This window comes from Aphidius gifuensis, linkage group LG6, assembly GCF_014905175.1.
Source record: "Aphidius gifuensis isolate YNYX2018 linkage group LG6, ASM1490517v1, whole genome shotgun sequence".
NCBI classification, from domain to species: domain Eukaryota; kingdom Metazoa; phylum Arthropoda; class Insecta; order Hymenoptera; family Braconidae; genus Aphidius; species Aphidius gifuensis.
In genome coordinates, this window is record NC_057793.1 from 5,447,664 (window position 1) to 5,475,271 (window position 27,608).

The 27,608-nt window shown below is 25.3% G+C and overlaps 2 protein-coding genes across 2 annotated transcripts; one reads left to right on the forward strand and one right to left on the reverse strand.

Annotated features, from left to right (window-relative positions):
- Positions 1–764: 764 nt before the first annotated feature.
- Positions 765–5,858, reverse strand: LOC122859707 (probable G-protein coupled receptor Mth-like 1). The gene is made up of 2 exons (XM_044163392.1): positions 4,732–5,858; positions 765–801 (listed from the first exon to the last, which is right to left on the reverse strand). The coding sequence occupies exons 1-2, from the start codon at positions 5,856–5,858 to the stop codon at positions 765–767; spliced, it is 1,164 nt and encodes a 387-aa protein (XP_044019327.1).
- Positions 5,859–6,672: 814 nt separating this feature from the next.
- Positions 6,673–8,892, forward strand: LOC122859007. The gene is made up of 2 exons (XM_044162319.1): positions 6,673–6,968; positions 7,061–8,892. Exons 1-2 carry the CDS (start codon positions 6,776–6,778, stop codon positions 8,149–8,151), a joined length of 1,284 nt encoding a protein of 427 aa, XP_044018254.1. The 5' UTR covers positions 6,673–6,775; the 3' UTR covers positions 8,152–8,892.
- Positions 8,893–27,608: the final 18,716 nt, after the last annotated feature.

Here is a 27,608-nt window from a genome sequence, read left to right on the forward strand (position 1 = left end):
CAGTTAAAACAGTTATACGTAAATTTATCTGAAAAATTTTCATAATTATTATTCAAGTTTTTTTTGAAATAATAAATAAATATTCAAGTTTAGAACATTTTTAAATATCAAATTAAAAAATAAATAAATAAAGGGAAACTATAAAAAAATAGTATCTCATTTTTTGTGTAATTTTTTTAACGGTATTAATGTCAGTGTTGTTTATAAAAAATGAGTGATAACTTGAAAACGTTCCACACGTTATATTAAAAAAAAATATGGCTTTTTAATATCTGGCAGTTATTTCGAAAACCCACACTTGACATTTTCCAGAATAATCCGTCAGCGAGAGATAAAAATTTCAGTTCAACGCCCTAAAACTCTGTAAAGTCTTGTATATGTATTTAGTTTTTTATTGAAACTGTAGCCTTGATATAATGAACACCAAAGTTTCTCCAAAGCCAATGCAGTGATAATAAATTTATCAATGTAAGCTCAGTTAAATAAATTTTAAATTACATTATTCAGACATACATGTATATATATTTTGTTAGCTCAAAGTTCGATAAATGACTTACTTTAATGAAAATTTACAAATTAAATTTGGTATTTTAAAAATTTAATAATCATCCAATTTAAATAATTAAAAACCAAATGTCTATTTTATATATTTAATACATCAATATAAAGATTAAAAAAAAATATATTTTAATTTTAAAAATACATAATCTGTAATGAAATGACGTAAATAATTTTTTATTCTCGATTATTATTAGTGCTTCAGTTCAATCACATGGAAGATTGGCTTTATCAATTTTTTTACTAAAATAATTACAAAAAGATAATTAAAAAATATTACCAGTCTATTATTTAAGTGCTACTATACCAGTAGCACTGGAACCTCGTTAATTTCAACTGAACCGTGTGCTACGTTCAGTTAAAATAAAAAGAAGAAGAGAATTTGAAAATTATAGTCGATGTGCTTCATTAAGTATCAGTCCAGGGCCGTATGTTTTAGCTTCTTAAATATAAAGGTGAAAGGCTCGAGAACCACTGTTTGAGAGTTTGTTAGGGAGGAGTTTTGAGACATTGCAGGCCAGAAGATGAGCAGATTGCTCTCATTATCTTCCTGCAACGCGTCAACCTCTTTCCACCTTGACTTTGTAACTTCTTTATCTCACACTCTGTCTTTCTATTATATATCTTATTACTTGTTTGATCGTGTCTTTCGTCTTTTAGTCCAGACTATATGCTAAAATCATATAAACAACAGGCTTGACTTTCAATATATATTTTGGTAAATTTTCTAATATACACTAAAGTCTAAGATGAAATAAATTATCAACGAAAAGCCCCTCTGGGTATCACTTGGCTGTCACTTGATTAGATTTCAAGTACCACATACACACCTCTAATACTCGTCTAGAGAAAATCCTTGATGGAAAATTAATTTCTCGTTTAAAAGCTACTTATGGATAATTTATTTTTTTTTTCTTCTCGTTACCAAGAGGGTGCTAATGATATCTTAAGATAACAGCAATCGGATATCACACTATTTAGATATTAAACTGGTAAAGATAATCTTCCAGAATTTCGTGAATTAAACAAATATAACAAATAAAAATTTTAACAAATAAAAATATTAATATTACGTTCAGATATTTTTATCAAAATAAATATAAATAGATAAAAAATATGTCATTCAATTATTTTATTAGCTTTAAAATCATAATGAAAATATGACTTGTAATTTATTCGATATAAAATTAATAACCGTGACGTTTCAACTTTGTATAAATTTATCATGCTATCATTTACGGTACTTTAATGTGGATGATATTAAAGAATTGTAAATATTATTTTATTAAACATTATAAACAACAATATTTTAGTCTTGGAGTTTTTACTTTAAAAGATAAATTAAATTCAGTATAATATTTAATACGCCAAATCAAAGTAATGCGTGAAACTAAAATCCCATAAATTATAATTAATTCATACTATAAAATTACAGCGTAAAGCCCAACCTTACACCATCATTTTTACCACCTACTTTATTCACCTGTATTTATTTCAATTAAACCAAATGTATATTTTAAACAAGTTATTTTATTTAAAAAAAAAAATTCAAATATTAAAAATAAAAACAAAATTATTTTTCTATATTGGCACATGATGATATTTTATTTTTTAATTAATTTAATCAATTGATTTATACTTTACTTGGATATTATACTTTACGCTTTGTTATAAGTTTCCTTTCTTATTAAAATAAATGTGGAATTTCATGAAAATGTCGCAGAGGCTTTGTATGTAAGCCGATCCATAAAAGCAAAAGGAATTTAATTAGAGTTTGCTAGTTTGCTATACAAAAAAAAATATAGATGATGCTCGAGATATCGTTGATAATATCATCAATCAAATGTAAATTTTAAAATAAATTTTGGCTAATGAAAATTGATAATTAACGATTAAAACTCTTGGAGTATTTCATATATTTATTAATGATTATTGAATGTAATCTGTGGGTAATAATTATCACAAAACAAAACACCAAGTTAAACTTGCCACTATATTTAGATTAAATAAGCCCATAAATCCATGATCTTTGATGTATACTTATCGCAATATATACAACAGCAAGAGCAACCCTGAGTTTATTGCTTATAGATATATTATCTTGACTTATCCAATATCATCAAAATTTTGAGCCAACTCTTTTGTTCTATCGTATATAACACCAAAATCAATGCTGTACAATGAAAGCACTGTTTGCAAAGTTTTTTATTTTCTCTAGGGTGAGTTTTGCATATTACTCTTGAATATTCATTTAAGTCTTTCATGTCGTTCACTGCTTTTCAAGAATCTTGAATACTTTGTCCGCACAAATGCCACACAAATTCAGCAGCATTCCGGTGTTTATTAAAATGCTTTCTATTGGTGTGTCTCACCAACTACTTTCTACAACAAATCAGTACATCTACATTTTTATTTTTATTATCATTATTATAATTATTATTTTTTATTTTGCATATTTATATCGTTTCTGCTGATGACAGTAATGACATATACAGCTCCAGACAGCAAACATTAAAATAAAAAAAAAATTTTAACAGATACAATTATTACAAGTTGGATGACAAATCCTCCAAGTTTTTCATCTTTTTTTGAATATATATTTAAATTTTTTGCAGAATAATTATTAAAAATTAATGTGGTAACAAATAATTATTGTGGTTTCGAAAAAATAAATTAGATTAGAAATAAAAAGTTGAAAAATAAAAAAAAATTAATTTAGATAAATCAAATAAACAAAACACAAATAAACTTGTTATCTCAAAAGTTTATGGTATTTTGAATTTGATAAGAAAAATACAATTTTGAAAAATTAAATAAATAAAAACATGAAATATGTAAAGCTCAATGAGCCACCACATCCCACTGGCACTTGATAAGATTGTGAGAAAAATTAGAATAAATTAATTACGACATTCGCATTAAATATTTATCAAACATTTTGATAATAGAATACATATATAATACGTTTCAAGATAAATAAAATATATATTCATTATTCGTATAAATAATTCATCGTTTTTATTATAAAAATTACAACAAAAATGTATGACTATTAGAAAAACTCCTCAATCAAATTAAAATCCATAATCTTGGCTACTTGTTTGTGGTTATAAAATATATAATAAGATTGATCCGCTTATCTTCAGATTGATCGAGCATTGTTCCATGACATTGATGATCAGTCATCATCTATTTATATACATTTTAATCCTACCAAAAAAATACAAAAGTAATTATTTTTATTAATAAATATAATTGATTATTTAAATTTACAAAATAATTAATTTTACAAATGAATTTTCGTAGCTGCAACATTGTTTTTTTCTTTCACAAACATTCATTCAGATTTTTTTGATTATAAATATTTTATTTTCTTTATTATTTTACTTATAAAAAAAACTATAAATTTTATTTATTTATTTTTATTTATTTTTATTTATAGTAGAGATATCACAGAAATTATATGTACATTTTTAAAAAGTTTCTGTATTGTTCTATGAATATGTATAGATAAGATACTTTATGTTTTTATTTCCATTACAAACCGGGAATTCCGTAGTACGCGAGTTACATAACGGAAATAAAAATAAAAAATTTAAAAAAAAAAAAAAAACCACAGTCAACACAGTGATACTGGTGGTTGCTTGCCTACGCCGCAAACAATCTTGGTGATTCCCAAGTATTCTTCAAGTATGCAATAATGTAAACAAAAAAAAAGAAAAAAAAAAACTATCATCATTTTTTTTTTTTTTATGTATATGTAGTATCAATAATAGTTGATTTACAATGACATAACTAACACATGTCTAGAAATTAGCTAATCATACGATGCACACATTTCAAAGTCGCGATTTATTTTTTATTTTTTTATTTTTTTTCTACAGTTTGTTGTTGTTTATTTATTTTTCTACAAATACCAACAATATAATTGGTATTTGAGCTACCATAATTAATTCTCATACAACTAGTTTATCTGATTAGCTCATTCATTCATTTCAATAAGTATTTTTATCTTTTTATTTTTCGTTGAATTCATTTTTTCTAGAAGAGTTTAATTTTTTCGAGTTTTCAATAACACTGATACCTTGTGCATCGCTAATTTTCTCCTTATGGCTTTGATTTTTTAATAAAAAATTTTTAATTTTCTTAATGATATTTAATCTCGCTGCCAACATAATGAGCCATACAATTGGCTGTAATAATCGACATATTTTAAGAACAAATAATTTATTTAAACATGCAAATAACATTCCAAAATACCATGGTGCACCCATCAACATATAAAGATTGAGAAAAAGAAAATATTTTTTTTTCAGCATAATATTACGATTTTTCATGATAAATTTTGTGCTATTATGAATTTTAATAATTTTATAAGTTGTAAATATGAATAATATATTATTCAATAACAACGTTATCATTGGAAGAAGAAAAAAATACATATTTACAATTAAACTTGGTCCATTACGAAAATTTAAATAATTTGGTTTTAAAAAAAATTCATTTGTAATATTTGGATTATAATCACATATACCAGCAATCACAACAGGTATCAATGGACCACCCCAAGAAAAAATACCATATATAAGTAATTTTCTACTGTGTCCATCATGATTGTATCGACTTCCAGGCATCCATCTGAATCTAGTTATTGCCAGTGTCATATCAAAACAAATACTGTTTAACCAAAATACAGTAGCAATTGTAAAATACTGAAGACACAACCACAAAAAAATCATTAAATTATCATTTACATGACAGTCATTTAATTCACAGCTACTTAAAAATTGTAACACAATGCCTTGCATCATATGACAAATATTATGTTGAACAACAGCACGACTATGAATACCACGTCCAAGTTCTGGTACAGGTAAATAAACAAGAATAACAAAAATTCCCAAAATGACATGCATTAAATTTGTAGACATATAGGTTTTTGCACCCCAAAATACAACTGAACCCAGTCCAAGTATTGTTGAATATTGACGACGACACTTTGCAATAAATATTGTACCATTTAATGTCTCCTCAATACAAACATCATCAGGTACATAAAATTTTAAATAATCAGTACTTGTTGTTTCATATTTTTCAATAAATATCATTGATTGATTATGAAGACACTGTGATGCACTTTCTGTTTTATTTAATGTATTTAAATATGGTTCACTTGTTGATAATTTTTTAATACATATTAAATCATCATTAAATATGTGATTATATGAACAACACTTTTTTGGAATTTGCATGTGATACAAATCTTGATACAAATTTTTTCCAACTAAAGGATTTATCATTGTTATCAAGAGTAACAAGACCGATTGTAACACAGCCATTCCAGACGATCTTTCATAAGCCACTAGTTTTATCTTTGAATGTGTACCATCTCTTAATTTTTTTTCATCTTAATTTTTTTTCTCAAGAATTTTTAATGTGTTTTACGAAGAATTATAACGTCAATTACAAAAATTACAATTGATCAATTATATCAAGTATATAATATTTCAAGAGTTTCTGCATAAATCATATTATTCTTTTATTCATAAACAAATTAATTTTACTTTTATATATAAATAATTATTTTTTTTCTTCCTTGTTTTAATATTTATTATTTTTTTTTCTTCATGAATATTACATTTACATAATTATCATCGTTTTTATACATACATAATATACTATTTACTATTTCCTGAATGTGTGTGTGTGTGTTATTGTCGATTATCTTTTTTTTTTTTCATACATATGCAATTGATAATATTTCCACATACTTGCTGAACAATTCAATCATGTGTGTGAAATAAATTTACAACTATTTATCAGATACTAAGTAAACATATATTTATTTTATTTTCAATTTTATAATATAAATGCAATAATTAATGCCAGAAATAATATAAGGAATCATTGTTTTATTATTTAATTTTTTAACTTGAAAAAGTTAAATTTATCGTTTTGAAAAAAATTTAAAATATATTTACAAATAATTTTATAATGTTTATTATCATAAATGTCCTCGACATAAATACATGAGTCATTCAAAAACTTTAGTTGAGTGTTGTGTGTTTCAATGTTGCGGTAGGATTTCCCGCCCATGTCAAACAAAAGTTTTTAGACGCTCGCTAACATGAAGAAGTAGTCGTCGATATTGGTTTTATTCACTTGACAACTCTCGGTCACCACATTCATTTCAATAAACAAGAAAATAAATACCAAAATGTTTTGTATTAAATCGATTTTTTTACTTTTAATAATTATAAAAAATACAAGTGCTGTACTAATCAAGTGTTGTGATGACAACTATTATTTAAATGATAATTTCAAATGTATTAAGTCTCAAAAAAATAACACAGTAACTTTTGATAATATAACTGATGGAACTGAATCTTCTTTCAAGCCTTGCATTTATGGTAATTCAAAATTTATTATACAATTTTATTTATTTGATTATTTAATTTCAATTTGATGAAAATTCTATTTATTTAATTTTTTTTATTGATAGATTTTATTGGCCAATCAAGTGAGGAAAAAATGTGTATGGGAATTTTAAAAAATGAAACAATTATCAAAGTGTCTTGTTTTGTTGTTCATGGAGTTACTGAAAATATCCAGTGTGATAGTTTATTGACAGTTTTAAATTTTTGGGGTGCAAAAATGGTTATATTTGCTACAATTTTTTACACAATACCATATTTAATTTTAATTATTGTTTATGTTGTTTATTCAGATCTTAGAATTCGTGCTTATGATAAATCAGTACTGTCATTTAGTGTTTATTATTTTGTGATTAATTGTTGTCTCGTGACTCTTGGATTATTTGAAACTTGTCATAAAATTTTACCTGCTTATGTTTATGGAATTTTTGGATTAGTTTTTATATTTTTAGTACAACAAACTTGCATGTGGTTATTTGCAATTTGTTTTGACATTACACTTGTTATTACTAGATTTCAATGGGCACCCGGTAATGATGATTCTAAAAAAAGAAATGAAATTAAAAAATTTCGTACGTATACCGTAATTATTTTAGCTGTATCATTGATTCCAACTGTTATTACTGCTGTTTTTGAATTTATACCAATTTTGCCAAATGATTCATTTTTTAAACCAAACTTTTCAAATTTTCATGGTAAACGTAAAACATCACAGTTAATATATACATTCACGGTTCCAGTTTTAATGCTACTAGCAAATACAATATTATTTATTTATACAACTTACAAAATGTTTAAAGTACAAAAAGATACTAAATTTTTGAATAAAAATAATGTTAAACAAGCCAAAAGCAAATATTGGGTATATCTTAAGCTATATTTAATTATGGATACACCATGGATATCTGGAACTTTGTCTGCAATTTATCCAAGTCTTTGGATGTTAAAATTTGTACGAATGATACAACCACTATTGGTACTTTATGTAACACTTCCAAAAAAAAGAGTAATTCAAGCAATTGGATGTAAAAAAAAAGTATTAAATAAAAGTCCATCTATTCGTATGATTCAATTAACTGATAAAAAATCTTTAAAACAATTAAATGACAATGAATTGGGTTTAACAAAGCCACTTAATATTAATGAGGATGATAAATAAATATAATTGTTAAAATTACATTCATTTTAAGACTAATTAGCATTTATTTGTCATACGAATATATTATTTTAAATATTTTAAATAAGTTTGTTGTTTATAATATTTAATATTAATGCTTTTCAAACATTTTAGTGAACAAAATATAATGCATTTTGTCGCAAATGAATTGGGTAAAACTGAAACTGTAATTCCCAGTTCATAACAGTGCGGAAATGGTTATATAAACGATTCTAATAGACTCTTTAACTAGGTTAGAGTAGATTGAAATACTTCGAAGCGATGTTCACCAAACATATAGCACACTCAATTCCACCAATTGAATTATAACAATTTTTTTTTTAATTATCACTCTTTTTTTTAATAAATAATTAAATTATGTGGTGTAATAACTTTTGATAAATTAATTAAAAAATTTTAATGATAAAAAAAAAAAACTTTATTATCTTTTTTATTTTTTTTTTTTATTTTTTTGTGCTAACTTTTGTTTTTTTTTTTTTTTTTTAGTAAATACAGTGAAAAACATATAGTTTTTTTTTTTATTTAACAAAACGACGCTGATTTTTAATCTAGGTATGCGAATGAAAAAGAAAAAATAAATAATAAAATTCAAGATAGTAAAAATTCAGGGAACAACGCTCAACGATCAGGAATTGGTGAAGAACTTTATTTTATGCGAAACGAGAAAGGCGGTGGTGTGCAAGAACCGATGATTTCTCGAAGTTCAGACAGTGAAAAAAAAAAGAAGATTGAAGATTGAAAGAAGGGTAAAGGAGAGAGATGAAACGATGAAGGTTTAATAGTATAAAAAAGGAAAGAAATAAAAAAAATTTGATGGGTTAGGGAGCTGAACAGAAAATTGAAAATCGAATCAGCAAGCAAATCGGATTACAATTCTAATATAACCAAAAGCAAAAAGGCACTGTGTGTCTGCATACATGCGTTTCTATATATATTATCAGTAAAGCACGTTGAGCATTGATGCATCAAGCTTATATTATCCCTGGAAAGTGCATGAAAATTACATCATTTGCACTCTACATTCAACGGTCAATTATCATTCTATTGTCATTTTTTTAAACTCTTATTCATACTCTGTCATACTATTGAAATTTTTCTTGAAGACAGCTTTTCTATTCATTTTTTTTTTTTTTTATTCTTCAAGATCTTGAAATAACAATTATAGCTTGCTTCAAGAAATATTTAATCATAGATCAACATCAGCAGTTTGTCTTGATTTTTTTATAATAAAAAATTCAAAAGCTTTGTTAAATTTATTTTTTTTAAAACTCTGATGGGTTTATCAATATGTGATAAACATAAACTTTTTTTTTTTTTTCTTAGTGTGGTTTTTCTTCATTTTTTCTGTTGAATTATCGAATTTTTATACAAGAAACTTTTCACATGAAGCATCTCGTAGATAGATTGACTAGCCTGTTGTCGCTCAAGAAAGTTCACCTTAGCGTTAATGCAAACCCTCAGCTTTTAGGGCTAGCGGAAAATTAAATTGGTCCAACTTTCCGGCTGAAGGAAGTCTATATTTTCTTCCATCTTAATATTCATATCTAAAAAAGCTAGGACAATTATTTAGCAGCTGAAAAAATTTTAACTGTCTCTATTTTATATTTATTATATAAAATTTATTTTAAAGAAAAAAAAAGACTAATTTTTATTTTACAGTACCGTTTTTTTATTGTCTAATAAAAGTTTAATACTTTTTCGTTAATTTGTATAAACGTTATTGGTAAATATTAATTTTTTGAAATATATGATGCCCTCAGTGTGATTTATCTAATTACAAAACGACCCTTCTTACTCTCCGAGTAAAGGGCGTACAAATGATTGACGTCAGGTCATATTACTTTGGACATGAGTCTCATTGTAACAACAAAATAAATATCACCGTCATTTATACATCCTTGAAATAAGACATTTTTAGTTCTAGCATGTGACATTGAAAAAAAAAAAATAAATAACCTTGCAAGGAATATCAAGGATTTCGATGAAAAACAAGTTGGCAAATTGCCACATGAAATTCAAGCGATGTTTCAATTGAATTTTCAAATATACTAAAGTGTCGTTCGCCAATTTAAAAATTATTCAAGCATAAATGACTAGTTTATATATGTAGAATAAAAAATATAAAATTTATTGCTCCAGTGACTATTATCTATTATATTATTTCTTTAGTATATTAGTTATAATATCAAGAAGTTTCATTTTTCAAGGAGATTTATTAAAGATACCATGCAATAAATGATTTTTATAAAAACAAAAAAAAAGAAATATAATATGTTGACGCTAAGGAGGGTGGTGAAATAGCACAAGTGTCAGCAACTGTTATTCTTCAACGTAGAGTATAATTGATTACAACTAAGATTGTGATAAAATTTTTGAAATAATGAGAATGATAACATGGCATCATTTAAGTAAATGAAAATATAAAAATACAAATAATAAATCAAAAAATATATTTATATATCAAAAAACAACAGCAAAAGATAAATTAAAAAAATGTTGATAAGTTTTTTTCTGTTGGATTCAATGTCAGTTGACAAATGCAATTATATTTGAATAACACAGTACATTATTGATTTTTAAATTTGTCTTTTCTTATCCCAGCTTTAAGATTTTCTTAGGACGATAAAAAAAATTACAAAAAACAAAGTGAATTCTTAGATTTATACCGACCGTTATCCTAATGGATATTTGGTGAAAATACTGGACCCTTTTTGATAGAATAACTTTAGGCAATTCGATACGATTGAAATAAAATAAAATTGAAAATAAAATGAATGACAGTTAAGAAAAAATATATACAAGAAGGTTAATTCAGAAAATTTCAGTTATCGAGAATTATTTTGTCACATTTATTGTCTTTTATTTTTATTGAATATAAATTTAACTGTATCATAAATCAGTATATTAGAAGATAAAAACAACATTTTTATTAAAATAAATTTTAAATTTTCAAACTATTTTTAAAAAATAAATTCGTTTAAAGTTTTTTATACGGCAACCGTTCAGCATTCACTGTGTGAATTTTTAAGACAGACATTTGAACATGTTAAAAGTGTATAGAACATTTTGAAAGAAGGTGATGAGGGGTGCAATTCTTCTATGTTTGTATAACACAATGGTAAGACGACGAACTGAAAGAATAACTCATCCAGAATGCAACGCGAGGTGCATGTTGAAAAAAAGGTGCACATTGCACGTTGAAATCATACGTGCGAGTTTATGTGGTAAAATTTTTATAAGACGCAATTCTTTGTAGACAATTCTCTTTTTTTTTTTCATTTTAATTTTGTTTTATTCTTTTGATAACAACCACGTGTTCTTGCCAAATAATATAAAAAGTGATGATCATTAAATTTAGTACTTGAATAACCTCACGCCATTTAGTACGTCGTTTTTTTTTTTTTTCAAAATTATCAAGTAAATCTTATTTATTTTTGATAAAAAAAATAATTGATTTTTAATATTTATAAAAAAATGAATTAAAAACGTGTTGGGCATTAACAATGCGTGTGAAAATCAGTGTATTAAAAAATTTTTGATAATAAAATCTGATGATATGAGAAAGATGTTCTTTTGTTAGTTGTTGGTACTAAAATCATCGTGCGATAATGACAATGGCTATTCAGTATATTGATAATGTCACCTAACTTGGAATTATCATTGGGCCAATACGACTTTAGACCGGAAGAATTACGAATGGCTTATCGATATTCTTGGCATTCTTAGTGTTCTCAAGTGAATATATTCTCAGTGTGAAATGATCATTGGAAAGAAAAAGATTCAGGACCCAAGGACCTCGACTCCAAGGACTTTCAATTGTGTCGTTTATCGCAATCGTATTCGGTACTATTCGATATTCGTAACGCGTATCATATATATGCCATATTATTCCTTGTTCTCACTCTTTTTTTTTTTACATTTTCTTTTTCATTTTTTTCATACTTTTTATTCTGCCTTCATTTTTATATCTTGTAGTTTTCAACCCTTGTATGCCCACTATGCCACATGAAAAAAAAAAAAAAATATAAAAAAATATAGCATCTACTTTCAAGCTATTTGAAGCTTTGGAAACACTCCAGCTGTATAAGTACATATATAGAAATAGCGTGAACGGAAAGTGAATTAAAGCGTCATATTTCGACAATGTGAAAAAAATAAATATATAACATGATTTTTTTATTCAACATCAGTGTAAAAATAATAAAAAAAAAATATATATGTATTTCAATCCATTTGTGAATATGTTATAAAATACAATTCAGAGATAAACCGATTTATATAAAAAAATTTATTTATAAATGTACGATAATACAATATCATATATCAATATATAAAAGTGTAGAAAAAAATTTAAAAAAAATTACATTAAAATTCATATCACGTGAAAAATTTGTTCTAGATATATTTTTAAAAATGTCTCCCAAGTGGTTAAGACAAAAAGGCAACATATTAGACCGTTTTTCTTAACTCACGTCCGGATTTTTGACTTATCACAATACGTTTCAAGAATACTTGAGCTTAACACCACACATATCATACAAGTCAACTTTATCCTTTTTCTGTTCTACTTATTTCTCACCGCAAGTCAAAAAAACAACAAAAAAAAAACAATACGACTTAAAAAAAAAAAATTTATTTATTAATATTTATTTATTTTAAATAAATAAATAAATAAATGAAAAAAATTTGCCCTTTTTTATGACTACTAAGTTACCTTAATTTTTAATTATAAATTTAATCAAAATAATATCAAAATACTATAATAAACCTCTCGTTGTTTCAGAGCTTTGTTGATGAGAGCAGCTGATAAATCACGATGACGTATTGAAGCTTGCAACTACCAGACGTTTATGTCCAACAAAATTTCTATTAAAAGGTAGGTAGTATACACAACTGACATGAATACAAACCAAGTAAATATACCTCCAAAGTTTAAACAAAGCGAACAAACCGTCATGGCTGTTGCTGATGCAAGTATCGTTTGTAAATTTATATATATATATGTAATGTAAGTTTATAAGCTAAACAGAAATTGCTTACCCGGGCAAAAGCTTAGATGTCCTTATATCAAAACTAGGTCAAAATAGTAACGCCTGATAAAACATAAAAAGAAATATATATTTTTGATCCCATTGGTTATTATCAACTTGGTGAGCAAAATCCTCGAGAGTCTTTTAAATTCTCCAGGGCTATGATTTTACATATTTCACATCAAACCATTGGAGTTTGTCGTGCTCTAGTTGCACTGTCGAGTATATAGCAACTACTTGGCTATAGAAAAATTCCAACAAAATAACATGCCTACACTTATGATGATACTGGATAAGACCCAGTGATTCTCTTAATCACTGAGCCAATTTTTAAACCTTCATTCTCTATTTGTTATTAAATTTTACACTGTTGAACTGGTTTGTTTGCCAAATGCAATCGTGTATATATAGTTTCAAAAATTAATTTACTTTATATAACTCTAAATAAAATTCTATAATATATTTTAGATTGATTTTATTTTTTATATTTTTTGTAGTGCTGGGTTTGAGCTAATCCAAAGTAATATCATTTTATTTTTATTTTACATTTGTAAAATTTATCATTGTCCATTTTATACATACATATGACTAACTTTATCGTGGTAATTTTTGAATTTTGGACTTCAACTAAAATCCTTATCCAACCAACAAACCAGCTCATCAGTCAACACGCCTCGTTAAATACCATGAAAAAAAAACAAAGTAATTAATTCACTGGATTTATTTAATGTGACCTTCTATCAAATGTAGAGTTTACTCTTGACCAACGAGATAAGTGTCTTTTTTTTTTTTTTTAAATAATCTCAAAATCAATACTAGCCAACCAGCCAATCCATGGATTCACTGTAGTAAATTAGATATTTTAAATTAGTTTGCTTGATATAAAATGTATATTGAAGAATTAATTTTCAACATGATTATTCATTCATTCGTTAATTCACTGTGAATACATAACTGTCAATGAAGACCAGACAATTGAATATTATCAAATAATATAACAACGTCTGTTATTGAAATTCTAAACAAGTAAAATTTATATATGTAAACAACACGTCAGATTGTTTCATATCTATCAAGATAGTTACTTTCATCAACTTCTATTATCGTAAACTTTAGAACAATAAAGCACACCTGTTGCAATATCAATAGTTACTATTAAAATTAATTATAATTACTTTACATGCAAGTAGAAAGATATATTAAAAAAATATTAATGACTCTGACTCTGACTATGAACTTTGAAACTTGTATAATAATCATTATATAAATTTGATCATATTGTAAATCAACCACATACTGACTTTGAAAGTATGTATCTAAGGTCAACGTCATGTTGAAGAAAGGATTTTCACTGTCGTAATATTAGCCGTATACCAATGCGTTAAAATAGATTGTAACTATACTGGTGACTTTGGGATAAGACTTTACTGATTAATGAATGGATTAATGGATTAGAAACCACCAACTAATACCAGTTAGGGTAGTTTAAAAGCAAGGTACACTCAGTACTTGATTTAACGAGGCGATGAACAATTTCAACTGTTCCCATTATTTACGATAAGCCATTCAAAGGTTAGTGAATGCGAACATTTTCAAATACTCATTAGTATAAGTAAAATATATATTATTTAATGATTTATAAAAAATCATTAGTTTATTGATTTATTAAGTATTTTCATTTAAATTATTCAAAATTAAATAAATATCAATTTTGGGCTATTCAATCAAGCAGTTATAATAATACAAATAATTAAAATTATTTATTTATTAATTTGCGATACAATCATTTGGCCTTTGAACTCAAAAACCCAAGCCGAAAAATAATTTATTCCTGTATCAACAACGATTTATGCATGGCATGTCAATTTTACCATGCAGGATTTGAAAAAAAAATAAATATCAATATAAAAAAATTCAGGATCGTAATAAGCATCTCTGCTTGAAATGTAAATAAAATAAGTAAAGTAACAATAATAATAAAAAATAATTTGTTAAACTGAATATGATTTATCCAAAGTCGTATATAGACAGAAGGGACATTGCAAAATGTCACTAATTGGCGGTCTATTTGCACAAGCTCAAACATTATTTATCGTATAATATGGTGATTTTTTTTAAGTGTCAAAGACAATTTTGAGGGTCGTGTCTTTAATATTATTCAATGTTTAAACAGGTTTATATAATTGGCAATTTAACATTCTATTTAATTTAAAAATTATAAAATACATTTTATTTTTAAATTTAAATAAATTTCTTTTTCAATAATTAATATAAATTAATTAATAAAAATAACAATTAATACTTTAGTTTTTTTTTTTTTTTTAAATTATTTATTTCTTTTTTAATTAAACATTCTAAACAATTTCTTTGTAATTTTTTTTTTTTTTTTTTTGTAAATAAAGTGTCATGCAAAACTGGTCCTATATAACCAGCTCTTTTCCATTAATTTATTAGGGTATTAACGTGAATGTATGTATGTGTGTATACGTTGGGGGAGGCCAAAAGAGTTGACAATAAATTTGTGATTGCATGGAGAGGGCACACCTCGTAACCGTCGATGGTCATAGTGAGTATAGAATTTTCACAAACTCTGTATGTGTGCTGGTATATATTTGAGTTTTGCTAGTGTTGAATAACCATGGATAAAGAAAGGGGATGAGGTCTTGGGTTAAACGTGTTATAGTATTTTCATTTTTTCTATTTCTTTTATTTTTTTGTCAAAGGTTTTATCGTTACTTATACAATCCCCATATGTACATACTCCGATTTACGACAACTTTTCTGCTCAACTGTACCTACTGTCTTATGTGTGGTGATTTTATTTTCATACATATAAAATAAATTGGCAAAAAAAGAAATATAAATTTATAGATCTAGTTGATTTTCAATGTTTATTTTTATTTATCGATGCAATAATGACAAAGCTAATTTTATGAATATTTATACGATATTTAATTTTTAATTTAAAAAAGAAATTTAAATATAAAATATTTTATTACGAAAATTTTCTATATTTTTTTTTCATTCATTATTTACGTATAAAATATAATTTAATAGAAAATAAAATTAAAATAATATAACTTGTATTTTTTTTTTTTCACATATTGAAAATGAGTATTTTTACTTTTATTTATTTATTTATTTTGTATGAATTTATTCAATATATAAATTTTACAAAGTAAAATATTGTAGTATGCCTGGCAAAAGTGAATGTATCGATGTTTCTGAAACCTAGGGCGTGAAAACGATGAATTATGAATGAACATTATGATTTTCTGTGAACTCTGTCGGCATTTCACGCGCTTTTATTTGAATATCATTTGAATTTACCCCAGGCATACTTTTTCAAAATCAACATATCTGTATATAAGTGTATACCTATATTTTGTTATCAATTTTATAAAATTTACCACAGTTTTTCACTTGTAAAATTTTGAATAAAAAAAAGTTATTATCTGTTAATATGATCGTCATTTTCGAGAACTGCTTTTTCAAATATACAATTTATTAAAATTCATATTTTTAAAAGTATTGAATTATGACAATGAAATAATATACATGAAAACTAAAAAAAAAATAAAAGAAAACTTTAAACGTAAATCTTTTAGAATTTTTTTTTTTTATTCTTAGTTACGAATAAATACAACTGTGACAAATGTTGTTCTTAAAAAACACTGAATTGTTAAAAAATTTTAGTTGAAAAAAAAATAAAATAAAGCAAAAAAAACTCTTACATTTATGCATGATGTCATAAAATTTTATCTGTATAATAAAAAAAAATTTTTTTACCTCCACAACACGAATAGAAATTTTGTATGTGATATGAAACTCGAAAATTAGGATAAAGAAAATGAGGAGGTGAAAATGTTGAGTTGTAAAATAAAATTTTCACACGAAATATTATATTTTACAAATTATTTTCGACTATATACTTATGTATTGTTTAATATTTAAATTTTGAAATTCTTATAATTACATTAAATTATTTTGGGGTCAAAATATTAAATTGGCAAAAAAGAAAAAAAAAAACTAGTAAAAACTTTGATGACTAATTACAAATTTTATTATTGTTAGGACATTTTTAATGATTCATATTTTTTTATGCACTAAATTCATTGCAAATTAAAAAAAAAAAATAATTAAATTAATACTGGTAAGAAAATTCCGGGTGTTTTACGATCATTTTTTTTTCCTGCAGCCAATTAGCTTGTCTTCATAGTTGATATAGCAACCATAATTTTTTAACGCCCATGTCAAAAATAATAATAATAATAATGATAATAAAATATAAATTTAACTTCAGTTCACAAATGATTATACAACTTGAGTCAAATTTTATGAAGCCAGAATATATAAAAGCAAAATTATTGAGAATTTAAAGTGTTAAAAATAAATTTTTTGTTCAACAAAGTGTATATGAAATCCTGATTGAATCATTAAATGCAAATAAGGCAGAAAATAGCGTGGGCATTTGGCTTTCACTTTTTTTTTTTAAATTCTTTATTTTAAATTTTTTGTTGAATAATTTTTTTATTAACAAAATAAAAAGCGTTATGTCCAATATGAAATTCCAGAAGTTAAAAGTCATGCTCTCTGATCACGTCTGGACTCTACGTGGGCATTAGACGTGTGATATTTTCTTGAGAAAAAAAAAATAAAAATAAAAATCTATAACCTCGATTAGCTTACTGCAACTTAAAACGTTGCATACATTTTATATATTTTTATTATTAATTCAAAGCAAAATGATGATATCCAAATTCAAAATAATTAAGTATTTAACTGAAATTTCAAATTGATTTCAACTGTGAGGAAAATATCAAAATGACGAGAGGATAAACCACCTGCTGTTTAATTTCAATATATAATAACATCAGCTTATTTTCACTTCACCAAGGTTCTTTTATTTCAGTTGATTGTTTTATTTACAAAATCACTGGGGGAGAAGATATCTTGCTATCTGTAATTTTATTTTTTATCATATATATACATTTTTTTTTTTCTTCTTATTATTGTTTCAAGACAAGACAAGAAGGGATGACTAAATCCTAAATAACAAATGAAAAAAATAAAAGAAACAATTTTGTCTCAGCTGGATCAAGCATCACTGCAGGCAGTCTGAAATTAAATAGACTTTTCTTTTTTTTTTCGTCGCTTTTACCATAGAAACAATTTTAACTCTGTAAATTTGCAAAATTATATTTGCGCGATGTTTTTATTTTTAATGTCATAAATTGTATATATATTTTCATTTATTCATCTTATTTTTTTGAGAATAGTTAAAGCCTGTCTTTCTTTTCCTTTCAAATTTTAAAAATATTATATCTACTGATGCGTTCTCTTGGGAAAATTAAAAATTAAAAAAATTGAAAATACGATTTTTTTTTTTTAAGCAATAAATAATGCTTGGCCAATGATGAAATTTTTTTTGAGACTAGTTGAAACCTTCATTTATTTACCTGAAAATTTTAAAAATCTCTACTGATGGGTTTTTGCAGGAGAATTTTTTACAAGTCAGTAATTTTCCAATATATCCAACTCTGACTAGTATGCCTGGTCAATAAAAAATTGAAAAAAAAAAAATTACACATGTAAAGAGTAATTGAATAATTATCGTATAATTTTGAACATATGTATAATGGTGATACACTAATCACAATATTATAGTGAATATGTAGAACAGAATATTCAGCTATATTATCATAATAATAATGACCATTAGAAATTTCACGAAGTAGCTTTACAAGTGAATATGTGGCGTTATACGTTGACCACTTTACAAGTGACCCCATACGTTGTGGTTTTAATGTGGTTATACAGTCTATCGAAACGAAAAGTGCATCAGCTAAAAGCCAATAGGATCGTAAATCTAGTATACATATATATATTCCATAGATCGAAGAGACAAGATCTGATGGTAAAATGATAAATGTTATGTATAGTGACCCATTTGATCAGGCTTATAGGTGTTATTGCCTCTCGGCAATTTTATCCCAACACAAAAATCGATTGTTCAATTTGAAATAAATTGTTTAAAAGATTTTTATTTTTTTTACAAGTTTTTATGTACGCATATCAGTATTTTATATATTTATTTTTCATTTATTTATTTTTTTTATTGTACATTGCGTACCAGAAAAGACATTTCAATGAATTTCATTGGGAAAGCGAGCAAATAGATTTCGTTGAGGATGTTAAAACCACTGTGGTCATGCAGATATATAATGGTTACACCCATATTCATTGTATATATATATTTTGTATGGGCATGAGATTTCGAGTTTCACATTTGTTGAAATTGGTTTCATTCGATTGTGCGATTCACTATTCCGATAATCTTTTTTTTTGCTTTTTTTTTATTGTTTTATAGGAAAAAGAAAATATAAAAACTCGGTTACCACTTGTCCTCTGTGAATATCGAACATGAATTTGTGAATAGTCAACGAGTTAAAGTCAATCTACCGAAATACAAATGTAGAGAATAGGCACTTGGTTGTTACGTACGAATCAAAAACATCACAATATATTCAATTTGATTATTCAATATATATTGACGCACACACTGTATTGATGAGAATTTCTAACGACTTTATTTATTTATTTATTTTTTGTTATTTAATTTACTTTTTAAATTTTTTATTTTGAATGAAGCTTTTATTTCTTTTGTAATTGTAAATTTGATATTATTTATAATAAATTTGTCATTAAAATATGTAATGAAAATCATTTTGGAAAAATAAATATATATATATAATAATAAAGTTTAAAATTTTCATGATAAGTTTTTGGCACGCGAACCTTGGAATTTTCATTTTATCACTTATCAGTTTTAGGTCAGCCAATTAAAAAAATAAAACTATAAAACCATCTATTCTCTCTTTCTAGCTTTCACTATATTGTCTTTTCATATTTACTATCAACTTTAAAGTATATCGTTTCACACTTCATGTATATTTACGATTACGATTATGACTGAGCCGTCAGTACTTCAAAATGCACCTGCAAGATAACCATTTTCCACACTTTTCTTACTATTTTCCCTGGTTAATCTAACATATATTTAATATTGAAGTTGACTAGTAATTTTTTATGAGAAACAATTTACCAACACACTGTTAAACAATATCAAATATTGTATCATTTTAATATATTAAAAATTGATCATAAAAAAATTCAAATTACAGATTAAAATTTAGTGAAAAGTATTTAATTATTTTATTGTACATCAAAATTTAAATAGTTTAAAATAATTTAAATTACTTATAATTTTACCTTAACATTATATAATTTAATATTTATTAATATAATTGAATTGAATTAAATTTAGAAGAAAAAAAAATATATTTAAATATATTTTATATAACAAAAAAAGTTTATAAAATTTTATAATATGGTTAAATTTGAAATTTAGTGTTGAGATCCCTTGAAACTAAAACAAAGATCGTTAAGCAGTTGGGGTGAGTGAAGAATCCCGTATAATATATATGGATGATGGTGGTATATTTTACGACCACCCCCGCATATTTCTTTTTGGTTTGGTGTTGTATGTAGACTAAACACATATAGATATGAAGGGAGACGTTAAGCCAAACAGTACAAGTGGGGTAGATGTAATTTTGGTTTTACCCAGTGCTAAGTTAGAAACACAATGTTACGTGAAAGTACTAACAGATGGAAGAGAACACAAGTGCTTGAGGCAAATAGAAACAAGTATACATATATATTTTTAAAATAAGAAATACAGAGTATATAGTTGAAAACTGGCGTATCATTGGTATAAGCCTGCGGTTAAGAAAGAAACTTAAACCTTGGATATGAACCGTGTAATGATAATATTTTGCTTTGGCTCGATCTAACTATACAACCTGTACGTTTAATAAATTTTTATTTTTTATTTCAATAAACAATTTACTGAGAATGCAAAAATATAATATAAAAATTTAATCAAAAACTTGAATTTTCATTTTACGAGAGAACAAGACGACTATAATTGTTGAAATTAAAATTCAACATTGCGCTGAGAAAATTATAGCATTCATTGATTTTTTTTTTTAATTTTAATCTCGTGACTTTACGATATGTACTATCATTTGTGGTTAAATAGTCCGTTAATTAAAATTTTAAGATATCTCATCTCAAGTTTACTTGAGATTCTGTCAAGTTGCAAAACATATAGTCAATTTTCTTTTTTTTTCTCTCAAGTCACATTAATTTTATAAGATGTATATATCATTTTGTTTCAACATCTTCTTTTCTCAGATTTTCATCGGCTATTCTTTTTTATTTTTTTTTTCCTCATTCAGCCACAATGATCATTTAACTGTTCTCACATATAAAGAATGGATAATAAATGTTGAGTTAAATGTAAGGACAGAGCATGATGGAAAAGGTAGTTTTCGTGGAAACGTAATTGCACCAATCATTCTGGTGGGCTTACGTAAATGGTATTTTTTTCAAAAAGCATTATACGTTTTTTAGTGTGAGCTCATCCAGTAGATCAATAACCGTAAAATAGTACTTTAACTCATGAGAATAATATAACTTTTTTTTTTCTCTACCTTCAATTACTGCAACTACTTTAAGTACAATTGTATTACTGCAAATCTTTATATTTTTTTTCTATTAAGTGATTTTAGTAATTTCTTTTAAATTATAGTTAATGAAAATTTGATTATTATATAAATTATTTTTATTGAGCTATTCAAATCTCGGTGTTTAAAAAAAAATAAAATCATTTTTTATCGATAGAAAAAGTAAAAAACAAAATGGAAAAAAATTTAAAATAAAAAAATATATTGAATGGATTTATTTTTATACCACAATTCATAAATTTTGGAATATTGGGTAAAGCTTCTTATGACCTTCAGTCCAAATCGGATCTAAATTTATATTCACAATGGCTGGCTATTCTAGAATTTTACCGATAAAATATACACTATATATAATATTAAAATGCCAATTATATATACATCTTTTGAAATGCAGTTTGTCCTATGAAAAAAAAAAATAAATATATAAAAATAAAAAACGACAGGCTTATCATATGAAATAGATATCAATACAATAACCCAATATTTTTATACCCTAATTTTTTATCAAGACCTACCGACCAATCATTTTGTTTTTATTTAAAATTTATATATAACGCCCGTAATTTATAAATCATAGCTAATCGAAAAAAATAAATCAATATATATATAAAATTGTCTTGAAATTGTTTCAAAATTTAGAAAAAGAAAATGGCATTCTGATTAACTATTATTTGACTATAAATATTATATTTTATATATATTTTTTTAAAAAATGAAGTAGGGCATGAAACATTTAAACAGTTGACATTTACGATTGAATAATATTCAACTTAACAACAACAAGAGTTCCGGAAGGAAAGACCATCAGCAAGTTTTTGTCATGGTGACGGTGCGTTAGCCAAGCATCATGAACTTGGACTGCATTTACCAGTTTAATGTTTTGTTTTTTTTTTTTTAAGTTTGAATGAGTAGTTTATAGCTCACCACTTTCTGTGATAAAACATGGATTTTTATTGCTGGCGCCAATGAAATGCCAGTTAGCACCTTTTTTTTAACATTTACGATTCACATTTCGTATTCTATTGCAAACATTAAAAGTCATAAAATTACTTTCTGTCTATCAATGATCAAGCAACATCAATTTTGGTCAAAATAATATTGAGAAATATATATCTATTAAACTGTAAAAGAAAAAAAAAATTTTATCGGTATATATAAAATTATTACCATGGGTATTTTTAAATTTAACAAAAATAATTAAAGACTTTTCATTACATATACTATTTACAATGTACATGATCAAACATGTAGTATAAAATTTTCAATTTAAACGTTACCAATTCAATTGAAATTAATTGTTAAACATGAATCAAGTTTTATATTTAATTGATTATTCAATTTGAGGAAGCAAATAAATTTTCGAAGCTGTCTAATGACATGGCCACACTCGAATTTAATTGTGAATCAAATGTGTTGATCTGTCACTTGTTGATTGATTTTCAATGTGCATCAATTTGATATATCAGTTTTGTCATTTAGGCTGAACACGAGAACACGATTATACGTATACAAATTAGCCACAAAAAGTCATCTAGTAAATGTTAATGAAATATATTTTAGCTAAAAATAAAACAATGTTCACATTTTAATTCGAAATTATTTTTAAAAAAAAATAATTAACCTTCGTAATATTATTGTACACAATTGAATTTTTATTATTATTGTTTATACTAAATTTTAATTTTTTTAAATCTATTTATGTATTTTTATTTTGAATTTGAATTTGTAAATGTTTTTTTTTTTTTGTTTCTTTCGATCGCCGCTAGGCACCGTGCCCCCATCTTGACAAAAAAAAAAAAAAAAAAAAACTCAGTTGTCACCGTTGTCACCCCGGCACGCGCATCATTTTTTAGTTGCTCCAAGTTGCTCCAAATAATTAACAAAAATATTTTGTTAACTATTAGCTCGAGTTATAATATTATAAATATATCGTAATCTTAAAAGTGAAAAATACATTCGTGTTATTGGATAAAATATAATTTCAGTGGATTATCTGTTTTTGTGGAAAAAAAAAAATGACGCCGTAAATCCTGTAGGCTTTCGAACATTTTTTTTTTTTCTGAAAATTAATAATAAAAATACGACAATGATTAATTAAATTAATTGAAACAATTATAAGTATATTATTGACAATCGATTTTTTATTGATAATATTATTTTATCAGTGTGACTTGACAATGTTTGGCGTTTTTTTTTTTTTTTTTTTCGGAGGAAAAGAGATGGAAGTAGAAAAAAAAAATGAGCATAATTGTCGACCATTATATGTATAAGGCAGTATGGGACGTTCGTGAATCGTGAATATTTTTTATTTTGTTATTTTAAGTGCGGAGTAATTATTAAAATATAAATTAATAAAATACTTTCATCGGTAGTTTTATTGTGAAAACAACGTGTGTGTAATAAGTAGTGAGTGACTTTATTATTTATTTTCTAGATTTTGTCGAGAAAAATCATTGTGCTATCTATTGGCTGTTTGGACATGGTATGTTATTTATTTTAATCATATTTCTAATATTTTTCTAATTAATCCACATATATTTTACTGATTATTGATTTTTTTTATTGATAACAATTGATTTTTATATCTGTGTCATGTTTTGGATGATTTTTTTTTTTTTTTTACGCATTCCCCCCATGACGAAAAAAAAAAAAAAGGAGTATCGTTGCGCGCCATTGTATTAAAGTTGTTTACATGTCGCGTTTAGTAAACATAAATCCACATTCGCACAAACACACACACACACGCACGTCGTCGTATATCATTGCTCCATATATTTTTTTTTTCATGAAACAAAACATAGATATAATAACTAATAACACATTAAAAACTTTTTAGTCAATATTTTTTTAACGTTTTATTTTGCAATTAAAATATTATTATAGAAAAAAATTATTCAAAAGTAAAACAACTGAGAAAGATTAAATTTAAAAAAAAAAAAAAAATCTTGAAACTCGTGTATCTTTCAAAATAAGTGGCTATTTTTTTGACTTTCATTAAATAATAAAGTTAATAATAAATTTTATTTTCATTCATTGAGCAATTTAATTTTTTTCACGTTGTCTTAGGTCAGTACGTAAATTTTGAGTAATTTTTCTGTAAATTTTTTAAATACTTATTAATTATTTAATTAATAAATCAATTAATTCCGCATTGAGTTTGAAATATATATTTTGTTTAAAAAAATTTCTATGCAATTAAATACAAAATATGTAGATTTTAGACATTTTGTTTTTTTGCCATAATAAAAATGAAAAAAACAAAAAAAAAAAAACAACAACAAAGTTCTAAATGTCATTTGTAAATATTTTACAATGTGCATTAGAAAAAATAAATAAATAAACGTATGATATATGTACTGTGTACAATAAATAATTGTAAATTTCATATAACAACTGTTGAATATTTTTGTGCTGTAGAAAATATGCAAAATAATAATGTCGGTAGCATGACTTAATAGCCATGATAAATCATACGAACATGCATCCGTATATAAACCTAAACCGTTATACCATATTTGATACAAGTGCATTGTGTGACTGAGCAATGCAACGTGGGCTATATATGATGATGCGTGTTGAGATATTTTTAAAAAATAAATAAAACAAAGAATGAAATGATATGAAAAAAAAAATAAACAACTGCCACAATGACCATTGCAGCAGTATACACCTCTCATCCTAAGGGTATAACTAATTCCCATTAATTTTGTGGGTTTGGTTGTATACTATAATTATTTTAATAATTCCAATGTCGATATACGTAAAGTTATACATTTACCATTATAATTTGTCTGTATATTTGCGTGTTGGGTTTGTCTCTCGATACACATGTGTGTGCACACACATATATCTATTAAAATATACAAATTTTAAATTTTGCATTTTGTTATGTTAACGTGTAAATTGACTCGACCAATTGTAACCAGCTTATACACAGAATAATAATTATTTAAATGTATTTACTTTCACATTATTATTTATTTATTTTTTTTCTCATTTTATAAATTTATTATTATATTTTTTAGTAGGCGTTTAATTGAAATATTAAAAACACTACGAGCTTTATATATTGAATGAGAAATATTTATAGAAATTTTTTTTTTATATATTTTATAGATAGTTTACAATTTGACAGTCAATTTTTTTTGAACGATGTAGTTAAATAAATAGAAATTTTATCTGAAAGTATTTTTCGTGTGAGATAGTCTTGCCAAGTAATACAAGACAAACTGGTATTGTAGTGAAGCCAAGCACGCATTTTTCGGACAATTTAAATTGTTGAAAATCTATTTGAGAATACGATGGACAATGTGTGTAAAAAAAAAAAAAAGTAATATATGCGAATATATTTAAAATGAGGTTTAAAATAGGAAACAAGTCAGAGTGGCGGAAGAAGAGTTTATAATGGCGCCAGTGAGTAATACTTAATAACTTGTGTCACATACATATACACATCTCGTAAAATTTCATTTTTTCAATTTATTTTTTTGATATTTTTTACATGTTGAAACGTGACAACAACGTAGAATATATAGAACAGAAAAAAAAAACAAAAAATAAAAATTGTGTCGTTTCAGTAAAAGAGAAAATGAGCTGACAATGTTAACCCAAAATGCATATATACAGGCTTTAAAATTAAATAATTGTAAAGATATACATTTCTCAGTATCAGCAAAATATACACGGTAGATATACATAATAATATATTCAGCAAAAAAAAAAAAATGAAAAAACAAATTCTCATCAGCCAGACAGTATAATTTATTTTTTTATTCATTTTACATTTTATATTTCATGGCATTAACATGATAACGCAAATATTATTTTGTCCTTCAAAAATAAATAAATATAGTTGAATCTATGTGAATTGCTAAAGACAAATTATGCATGTCCAACATTCTTGATTCAACTGGAATATTTTAATGCAAATTAATTCATATTTTTTAATAAAACTACCAATATTATTATCTCATGGTTTTTTATTTTTTTCAATTTTATTTTATCAACTATTTACCTGTGTCATTCATTTGCCAAGTCATTTATTAATAAACCGGTTATTGGTGATTCATTAAAAAAAATTTGCAGATGCTATGGTTCCCATATGTATAGTGATGATATTTTTAAACCCACAACAAAATGAATAGTGAACACCCGGTACGACTTGCTTTACATACGAGTCACAGTAAATATCATCAGCAGATCATTAGCAGCGGCTGCATATACGTGTTATATATTGCACTTGGTTGTCGGTAAATATGAACTTAAATCACGCGTTTGCAAACCATTAGGATTTTAACTTTGTTCATCGAATATATTATTTTTTTTTTTCTAATAAATAAATGCTCGAAAAAACAAATTTATTATTATATTAAATATTTCATAGAACATATGTATATATTTGTGTTAATTAAATTGTAATTATATTCAATGGGTTGATTTATTACGGCAGTTATTTGGCATTTTGAATCTGTCGACATAAATATGATAACGAAAAGTCAAATACTGGCTAAAACAATAACACAAGATATGTATATACATTTATGGAGGATGAAATTCCACCGGTGTGTATAAGCTTTGCCGTAGGCAACATAGTAATGTTGGCTTGGCATAACTGTATAATCAATAGGGTAAACAGAAGGGCGCCAACACCCCAAAAGGGATATATGGTGATAGAAGGTTATAAGCCTCGAGGTTGTATAAGACATTAGAGAAGAATATATATACGCAGCGCTATGATGACCTCGTCCGTTGTTTTACTTTAGTCGATAAGATGGCTTTAATTTTGTGGTTTTATGTAACAATCATTATCTTCATTCAA